Source organism: Crocodylus porosus, unplaced genomic scaffold (genome assembly GCF_001723895.1).
Source record: "Crocodylus porosus isolate Cpor-Errol unplaced genomic scaffold, CroPor_comp1, whole genome shotgun sequence".
NCBI lineage: Eukaryota > Metazoa > Chordata > Crocodylia > Crocodylidae > Crocodylus > Crocodylus porosus.
Window position 1 is genome coordinate 44157528 of NW_017728910.1, and position 10262 is coordinate 44167789.

At 43.6% G+C, this 10262-nt stretch overlaps 1 protein-coding gene across 4 annotated transcripts in view; it reads left to right on the forward strand.

Annotated features, from left to right (window-relative positions):
• Window positions 1-7383, forward strand: part of PIK3CB (phosphatidylinositol-4,5-bisphosphate 3-kinase catalytic subunit beta) — a 170206-nt gene extending 162823 nt beyond the window's left edge. For 3 of the 4 annotated variants that reach the window (XM_019533092.1, XM_019533094.1, XM_019533093.1), the window contains 3 exons: window positions 1517-1662; window positions 5782-5914; window positions 6980-7383. In XM_019533092.1, the coding sequence (XP_019388637.1) occupies window positions 1517-1662; window positions 5782-5914; window positions 6980-7117 (417 nt within the window). In that variant the 3' untranslated portion in view covers window positions 7118-7383. Of the gene's footprint in view, window positions 1-1516; window positions 1663-5781; window positions 5915-6466; window positions 6551-6979 lie in introns of all 4 variants that reach the window. The other variant, XR_002100665.1, reaches the window with a different exon arrangement.
• The last annotated feature ends 2879 nt before the right edge of the window (window positions 7384-10262 follow it).

The window sequence follows — 10262 nt, forward strand, 5'->3', positions numbered from 1 at the left end:
GCTGCCAGATCTGCACGGGGAGCGCTGGGGGTGAGGCTGTGCCAGGCTCTTCCTAGTGTGGCAGGGCAGGGCTCCTGGGGGGAGGAAGGGGCATTGCAGCCACAAATTCACCATAGCCCCTTCCCAGCGCAGCCCCACCCCACTGGGAAGAGTTTGGCACAGCCCCAGCCCACCCAGCGCAGATCTGGAGGCACACACCCCCTCCCCTGTGATGTCCCAGACAAGCAGCAGGAGCAGTGGCAGGAGCTGCCGGAGGAGCAGGGTGTGCTGCATGAGCTGCCGAACCAGCAGCTCCCGGCTGAGCGGTACGCAGCGTGGCACCTACGCCCGCCCTCCCATACCCACCCCACCCCAGATGAGCAGTGCTTGCCCCAGCCCCACATCCTCTCTCACCACAGCGGCCTTGATCTGTGCCCCCAATACCCCTTTCCTCCCCTCTACCCTCTACTACAACAGACTTCCCAGCTGAGCGCAGCTCTCCACACTGCCAGGCTGGGATCGGAAATCGGATCTGTATCAACCGATATGCATCCTTAAAAATCGGCTATCAGTATCAGCCGCGAAAATCTCTTATCAGTACACCCCTAGTTTTAACCCTATAGAGCACAATGTAGAGTCATGGAAGAGATGCCTGAAATAATTAATTCCAAGCAGGTTCCAGTGCCCAAAGCAGTATAGCTGTGTTGGCCTGGCAGCCAGTCTGGGCCCCTTAGTTATGTTGAGGAGCAGGGTTAATTAGCCCAGGCAGAGCAGCATACTAACACAGTTGTCCTGCTTCCAATACCCAAACTAGCTGCTTTACAGTTAGCTTGGGTATCTGCATGGTACTGTATACTGCTTTGAACCCATGTCCCAAGTATGATCTCAGGAGAAACTTTTTCTATGTTGAATTGTGAATTTTATTGTAGTTATCCTTTTTCAGTAAAAGTCTGTCCATCTGTGCCCTACTTTCTTACTCTTAGAGCAGCATTATCAACATTTTATTTATATATAGAAACATTTTCTCTGATACCATCCCAACGTTCACTTCTTCCCTTAAACCTTTACCTACTTAACAACCAACCAAAAGGACACCATGGCCCAGCCACAAGTTTGACTTTGAAAAAGAGGATGTGCAAGATTTCGTTAAGGCTGCTACTGACTTGCTGTTGCAGACTTTACATGGATGTTGGTGATGACCAGTAGTATACAACCCTGAAAAAGATGAATAATGTTCTTCATTGCCATAGCCAGAAACTGAAATCTCCTTACTTACAGACAGTATTGCCTCCTTACATGTGCAGAACAGTCTGGCTATTGGCACTGATTTCTCAGTTTTAATTTTGAAACACTTTGAAAATAAAGAATTGCATATCCTTTATAAGCATCAAAAGGTGGAGCAGAGGCCAGGGAATAGGAATTACTGAGAACTGCATTTTAGGCAACTTGCTCTTGATAGGTTAGGTAGATAACTTTTAAACAAATTAAAGAAGTAAAATATTTTCCTGGAGAAATTAATTTTCATTTCTATTTCTAGCTCTTCCACATAGATTTTGGGCATATTCTTGGAAACTTTAAATCCAAATTTGGGATTAAAAGGGAACGAGTGCCTTTCATTCTCACTTATGATTTCATTCATGTTATTCAGCAAGGCAAAACAGGAAACACTGAAAAATTTGGTCGGTAAGTATTATTTAGATACCTGGCATAAAGATGTATTGTATCTCTTTGCCTTACATCAAGAGTAAAACTTGCTTCTCACTTCCATCATACTTTCCCTGCATGTATATTAAAACATGAAGTGATCGTCTCTACAGATGTGATTAGACTGACTGAGAAAATAAGAAAGCTTAGTAAAAATAAAGGCATTTTATCTATTTAAAGGAGACTAATTTCAATTCATTTAATTTGAATATGTTTTAAGATATAAACGCAGGACACAGCATTATATATGTATACCAAATACTGTTTCAAAAGTCTGCATTCTTATCGGTGATGCCACAGCCACAAAACAGAGATCTGTAACCCTATTATGTACTTGATATGATGAGAGCTTGACATGATGAAAAAAGAAAAAAGGGTTTGCTTGGAAGTACAGGAGTGTTTTAATCGTGTTCCATGTACCTGTAAATTACTTTCCTGAATGTAAAAATAAGCCCCACCTTTTTTATCACACTTTTCAGTTGTTTTGTGAACAACAGTATCACCATTTCTGCTACCCCCTGCCATGCCAGAATCATCAGATTCTAGCTGTCACAGCACAGTTTTGGTAATAGCAGGCTGATTTTTCTACTGAGCTTTATCAGATGCCCCTCTTTCTACCATGCTATCCAGCAACAACAGTTAGTGTCAGCAGTATAGTTCTCCCTGCCAGGATCCTGAAGACAAGAGAGCTGGCATTCAGAGTTACTTTGTAAGCACCAACTTAACCACCTGCTTTCCATTGGTCTTTCTCTATCCTGACCTGGATGCATGGAGTACTTCTTAGATTCCTTTATCCTTGTTCAGAGGTTTTCTGCATGAGCTCCGTTCTTTGTGTGCTTGCACCGTGTTCTTTCAGTGTCAGCTGCTTTGCCTCTCCTTTTAATAGTCTTACATTCCCCTCTGAGAGCATAAAGCAAGTTTTCATTCCTTGCATCCTTTTTAATACCTCTGGCAGCAAAGATCAGTCTGCTTCTTTGCAAGTCTCATGTCAGTATTAGTGCTTAGCAGTATAGTTATTAAGCAGTTAGTAAACTTTCATTTTGCTGTTGATTTTGAGTGGGGCCAGGCCCCTAAGGACATTTTATTGTGGTATTGTACACATTTTTCATAGCTAGTACACCAGTTCTCCCACTCTCCAGTAGCAGAACTTGAGCTGCTACAGCAGAAGCTAAGCCTTTGGGCTAGAGGTAAGTTGCACATAAACCAGTTTAAGTGATCGGAAACAGGTTTAAACCTGTAACAGAACAGAAGTTCAGTGCACTTAAGCCGCTTTCAAAATGGCTAAAACTGGTTTAAGATGAACCTGATCGGATGTAGAATCAGACATGACAGATTTAAGTCAAACCAGTTTATGGAACTTCTTTCCCAAATCTCTTCCTAGTTCAAGTTAACTCATGGTCCCCCCAGCATCATAGGATGATTTGCAGCCCTGGGCTGTGCTGCCTGCTCCAGCAGAGCAGGATCTACTCTGCCCCTTTGTTCCCTACCCAGAACACTAGCACACCTCTAGCTGGCTGAGGAGAGGGTTGTGGGGGTGGGGAACCCATCCTTCTGGCCCGGTACTGGACCCCCCCTGCCAGGAGCAGCCTGGGGTGGGGGTGGAAGAGGGTATTGGGAGCTAAGAGCATGGCTCCACCTTGGGAGCTAAGAGCATGGCTGGAGTTCTCCAGCCATGCCCCCCTCCTCAGTGTCTGGCCCAGATGGGGTTTGGTTAGAGGGAGCCTGCACCAGGGCTTTGCTCTGCCCCCCCGAGCTGGGAATGGGACTGGAGTCTCTAACCATGCCCCCCTCCTCAGTCTCTGGCCTGGAGACTGAGGAGCGGGGCATGGCTGGGGGACTCCAGCCCCACTCCTGGCTCCAGGGGTGGAGCAAAGCCCAGGTACAGGCTTCCCCCCCTCTTCCCCCTCAGCTGGACTGGAAACTGAGGAGGGGGTTGTGGCTGGGAGACTCCAGCCATGCTCCTAGCCCCCAGCTCCTGGGGTGGAGCCAAGTCCCATGTTAGTTTCCCCTGCCTGCTGGGGGACTCCAGTCTTGCTCCTGGCTCCCAACTCTAAGAGGTAGAACCAAGCCCCAGTGCATGCTTCCCCTGCTCCCTCCCTCGGCCAACCCAAAGACAAAGGAGAGGGCAAGGCTGACAGATTCCAACCCCGCTCCCAGCTCCTGGCAGCTGGAGGAAAGCCCTGGGTTTGATCTTCCCCCCTCCCCTCCCCCACCTCCAGCCAGGCTTCTCCTATCTGGGGGTCTGGTGCCAGGCAGGAGGGGTAGGTTTTTCCCCTCCCATACCCCTTCTTCAGCTGGCCTTAGCCAAATCCAAATCTGAAGATTTGATTCTGATTCAGAGAATCAGTGATTCAGCCATAGACACAGCTTTTAAATGTTGGGGTTTTTTGTTTGTTTTTTGGGGGTTTTTTTTACAGACTTCGAGGTACTAGATGTGGCTTGTGAACACTGAGATGGTAGGGTGGATGGAGTGTCCCACAGGAGCACAAGGGAGCGCACCGCTGGCTAAGTGGTTAGGTGCAGGGGGACCCTGGGTTCCCCCCACCCGACCCAGGAGGGTCCCCTGTGCACTCTGCAGCAAACCCAGAAGTGGACCAAAAGTGCTGTTCCATCTCCCCCCGTGCTCCCATAGGATGCTCCATCCTCCCCACCATCTTAGTGTTTACAAGCTGCCTGGTACCTTGAGGTATGTAGAAAAAACATATAAAGCTGTGTCTACATCTGAATCCTGGAATTTCTCCCAATTGAATCGGAGGCTTCTGATTCTATTTGGAGAGATTTAATGGGTCTACTGATTCAATTCGGAGATTCGGCCGTCAAATCGGGCAGAATCTCTACTGAACTGAATCGGCAACCGAAGCTTCGCACAGCCCAAGTCTCTAGGTGTATAAGAATGACTTTACAACTTGATCAAGTATGTTCCATATAGTCACGTGCAGGTCTGTTTCTTCAGGCCTTAGGAAGCCTTTGCTACCTGTCTCTCAGCTGCTTATGGTAGCAACATGGATTTTAACTGACACATTTACAAAATGCTGTTGCTGGTTACTGCTTTTCAATCAGATACTCTTTTGGTAAGCACTGTTTAAGAAGGAGTAACAGTGCTGATTTCTATTGAAACAGACAATTGCTTGTCAGTCACCCAGAGTGGAGTACAAGGGGATTTTGAATTAACTGAAAAAGAGACTATTGTCTCATGCCTTACAGTAACCTTGTGCCCTGCTAGTGAAGCATAGTCTTTCTCTGGCTGTTGGGCCCGTTCTGGCCTTTTTTGTTGGTGGGAGGAGGTGTGATATTAGGGTGTGGGTACAATCTGAATAGTTACTGCCCTGTAGCAAGAACAAATCCAAGCATAGCTGTATTGGATGCTCATTCTTTAGGAATAGAATCCATGTGGCTATGCATCTTAAGAACCACATCTATTCAAACATCCATAACTCCTTTCTTACCTTTTTTTTCTCATTACTCCAAACTCTAACTCATCTACATAAATTAGGGTAGAACAGGAAGGGAAGAAATCTGCTTATAGCAGATGATGGACAGAAGGGAAGCATGGATTCATCATTTGTTCCTAAGACCTTGAAGCCAGCTCACAACTTTTAAGTTCCCAGCTAAGCAAGGGAAAAAAACAACAGTGAAGCACCACAGTCCTGTCTTTTCTTTCTACCTCCTTTCTGCCTCTTCCTGGGAAGTACTTTTCTTGCTTTCCTGTGGTCTCTGCTGTCATTTTGCTCTGGAAATTGTCAACTGGCAAAGAAACGGGGAGAGTGATGCGTAGACATTGTTTGGCAAATCTCTTCATTACTTCCTTCTGGTAGGTGGAGCTATAAAACTTTCTGTGATTGGAGATATGTTGCCAGTGAGCCTGCAGTTCAATTTGATGTTGTCTTGATGCACTTCGTGTTGACAAAAAAAAAAAAGAATTGGAACAGTTGAAGGCTTAAAACTCGCAAGTATTATATTAGACAGCAGTAGAATGATGAATTTACTTTCATTTAAAAATATTTGCATTGGGATAGGAGACTCTATCTAAAGATGGCTCTCATTGTGTTTTCTCATACTCCACACTCATTGTATGTATGTTTTTTGATGGATATTAAGGTTCCGCCAGTATTGTGAAGAAGCCTACTTGATTCTGCGAAGACATGGTAACCTCTTTATCACGCTCTTTGCACTGATGTTAACTGCAGGTCTTCCAGAACTAACCTCTGTCAAGGATATCCAGTATCTCAAGGTAAGAACAAAAGCTACAGGTCAGTGAAACTTAGTACATCTTCTGGATTTGATCTTACGATCCCACAGCTAAGCAGCTTATTTTTCCAAGTCCATTTCTCTGAGATTCCACTCCATATAAATGTTTTGAGATTTCCTCAAGTGCTATCTAGAACGGAGATACCCATTTCCCTCCTCCATGCAGTATGTAAGACAATGAAATGAGATTTTTCTGTGTGTTAATGTACTGATTCTCAGAGGTGCTGTAAGTATTTAGAACAGCATGTATTTTACATCATAAATCAACCTGGGAGCCCAGTGATGTAAGGGGGAAAAAAAGATTAACATAATTTCTGAGTCAAAATAAAAGATAGTAGCATCTAAACCAGGGTGTTGCAAGATCTTTTTAAAGGTGCCACTCACTATTAGCATTGGTAAGTATGGAAACACTAGCTCATAATTTACAAAATAAATCAGTGATTTGAAAAAGAAATCCATTGTCAAAAACATTCTGACCTGTTGTGGTCTTCATGGATTCGTTGCAACTGAAGATTGCTTTATTATTTTTCTGTAGTAAAGAACTGAATGAAAGCGAAAAGCCAGCATTTGCTGAGAGGTGCCTTGAGTCTAAAGAGGTTGAGAACCATTGATCTAAACAGTAGGTAGCATGCCTTCATATTAGGGGCTACTAGGATATGTTAGAAAATAAAACAGACCAGCATGTTGTAACATGCAGCATGTTTGCGGCCTTCAGGCAAAAGTACATTTCCCATACCAGCTTTTGCGAGTGGTCATTTTTAGATTCCCCAGCTGATTCATTTCTCCTTTGTCCAACACTGAGTTGACATCTTCAAGATGTTACTGAACTGTGAGCTAGGGACCTGTTCTTCAGCAATTCTCTTACTGTTTTAACAGGAAACAAGGAAACACTGGCTAGAGAGAGCACAGAAAGTTTTTCAAAAACCATCCTACAGTTTCCTCAAGTTGAAAAATCAGAATATAATTTTAGACTACTTTAGAATGCCAAGGGGGACATAAGCAGCTTTTATACTTTAAGCCTTATTTTTGTTTTCTTATTGTTTTGTAGGACTCTCTTGCTTTAGGGAAGAGTGAGGAAGAAGCACTAAAGCAATTTAAACAAAAATTTGATGAAGCACTCCGTGAAAGTTGGACTACTAAAGTGAATTGGATGGCTCACACTGTTAGAAAGGATTACAGATCCTAAGTGTGTTTTGGATTTGCACTATGCCGAACATTACCCTGCCAATGCGTGTTTTTAAAAAGGGATCTGTAGCTGGGACCAACAAAATATTTAAAAAAAAAGAAAACAGGAAATGGCCTGAATAATTCCTGATTCTTTTGCACTCTGCTTCCAAATGCTTGATCCCAAAATTTTTCTGTACAAATGGTAAACTTCCTGGATAATCAGTTCCTGCTGACTTTGCATGCGGAGAGCTACTAGGCATTTTTTAATTATATGGTACTTTAAGACAGTGTAAATATTTGGTTTTTTATATGTTGGGGTAATATACTCTAACACACTCAGGAGGTTGAAATACCTCTCTTGGAATGGTTCATTGTTTTAAAATTGGAGCTTAAAAGAGGAGTATGGTGTTGTTTTTGTTGTTGTTGGGGTTTTTTTGATATCTTAATTTTAGCTAAGAATGACCATATTGTGTATATTTTTCATATGAAATCTGCCACACTGGGCACAGATGGATTAATACTACTGTAAATAGCAACCATAGTATCATTTACTATAGGAAGCTGCTTAAAGTCTTATCCTGCTGCCAAAAGAACAGCATATAGACATTTGTAAGATTTCTTGTGGGAGTTCTTCAAGAAGGATGGGATACCTACAAGTGCTAAGTATTGGCCTGTTGTTGATCATAAATTCATACCGACTTCAGCTGGAGCAAAATTAAACCAACTGTAATCACTTTTGAAAGTCCCTTCAAGAAGATGGAGGAATTTAACCTCTTTTAACTTTTGCAAGAAGCAAAGCTATTCCATTTAGCATTGTTGCTTGAGAGTCTTCCATTGAAGTCTGTGTTCCAGACTTGAGGTATGCACAGACCCACTTTGTGATATGTGTGTGCATGTGTATATGCGCGCGTGTGTGTGTGTGTGTGTGTGTGTGTGTGTGTGTAATAAAGCACCAATTAACAGAGCATATGTACCAAAAAAAGGAAATTGTTCGACAAGGCAATTATTTATGGTTTAAAAAAAATCCATGTGTAAAAATTGACATTGTATAAAACACCAATGAACTATAAATCTGTTTTTACTGTATTTATTAAAAGCTTGCAGTAACATTACTTTACCATGATATTTGTGTTGAGTTTAAAATGGTTGCTGAAGAAACAGGTTTTGTTTTAATTTATTTTGTGAGGTACCGGGCTTTTTGGTGCTTACATGGAGAGCAATTTTGATATGTGCAATAGGAACTGCTGGTTTAAGATGTAACATACTGTTTCTGAACATCAGCAAGATAGAACTTAACTACTGCTTGTTCTCCAAAGAACACTGGTAGCTCTCAATTCTTGTTGACGTTTGAAAGAGAATTAAATATATATTTACCTTTGACTAAACAATTGTTTTACATAGAAATTTCATTAAAGATGATTTTACTTTTGTTCGTAGTGAATGTCTTGTTCTCTTTAAAGCTCAGAAGATAGATGTGAGCCCAGGTAGCGTTGCGTATAATGGCTTTGCTTTTTTTGGATATTCAAGGGCTGAAATGTCATTACTGCTCCTCACCATTGGGAATATCTTTTTCCCTCATACTGGTGCTGTTTCTGACATTGCAAGTAAAGTCTATTGTAACTGTTTGGTAATAGATGAATTGTTTTCTTATTTATTAATGATCACTGTGTGGTATATCATCCCTCTGCTGGCAGGAGCAGGAACAAATGGTAGAAAGGGAGAAGTAACTGTTTCACTGGCCACAATCTATCTTCAGAGTAAAGGGAAATGCATCATCATCTTCACCTAATAAACTGCGTGAAAATGCGCAGTCACAGCCTTTTGTTGGACATGTTTATTCTACTGTGCTAGAGCAGACATACTCAATAGGGCTGTGCAAAGCTCTGGCTGCTGATTTGGCAGCCAGATCTCTAAATCCGAATCTAATCAGGAGACCAATAAAAAAGTCTGAATTGATTTGAAGCCTCCAAATCCATTTGGAAAAGCTTTGGAGGAGATTCAGCGATTCGGGCAGTACCTGCTTGCTACCACAGGGAGCTGGACCCGGACTCCAAGCCGGTAAGTGTGTGGTGTGGGGGGGACTGGAGAAGGGGGGAGGGGACCATAGGAGGACATCTGCCAGACCCCATCCCCTGCCTGCTCTCCCAGCCCTGTCAATGGCTGCCCCGCTAAGCCTGTGTCCCAGCGCTTAAAAAAAACAAAAAACAACCCCCCACACTCACTGGCTGCTGCAGTGGCTGTTGTAGCCTCTGGGAGCTCATGGCAGAGGCCCCCCCGCAGCACAGGGCAGTGGGAGGCAGCAGGGACTGTCCCTTTGCCTGGCAGGAGCCGGTGAGTTGGGGCCCTTTTTTTTTTAAGTGCCTGGACATGGGCTGGGGGGGGCAGCCGTTAACAGGGCTGGGAGAGCAGGCAGGGGATGGGGCCTGTTCAATTTGGAGATTTGGTCAATTCGGTGGTGGCCAAATCTTTGAATCGGATTAGGCCAAATCAGTTTGGGACAGTGATTTGAATCACGGAATCGAATCACTGTCCCCCAAATCAGCTGAATCCAAAGCAAATACTAGCCACTTCACACAGGCCTAGTAGTCCAGTTATTTAGAGCTTGTATGTCTGTTATTCAGCAAGATGCCATCTCTCCCAGTTCCAGGAAGGAAAAGTAGAATGTACCTACATTTATCCTGATGGGTGGTGAGGGCTTGTATGGCCATGGCAAGAGGAAAGATGGTCTAGTCAGTGAGTGGTGACCAACCTTTACTGGCAAGGCAGGCCACAGATTAGACCCATATTTTCTCCAAGTGCGCTCCAGTCCTGTTCTCATGCCCAATCTGCTACTCTGCCTTCTGCTTCTAGCCCTGGGCTCCCTGTCTGATCTGCTGCTCTGTTTTCTGCTTGCCAGTTTTCAGTGGCATGCAGGTGCCTGCCCTGAAGAACATAATTGCTGTAGAGACAGTGGCAGGTGAGAGAAGCTTTGTCATCTAGGTAGGGACTTCTAGCATTGAGGTGGTAACCTGGTAACAGGATATTGCTACAAGAATAATCAGCAACCAAATTTTTTATATTGATATATCTTAAATTATATCTTCATCAGTGATTTGGATGAGGGGGTAAAAAGCACCCTGTTCAAATTTGCTGATGACACTAAGATGTGGGGGGATGTGGGCACA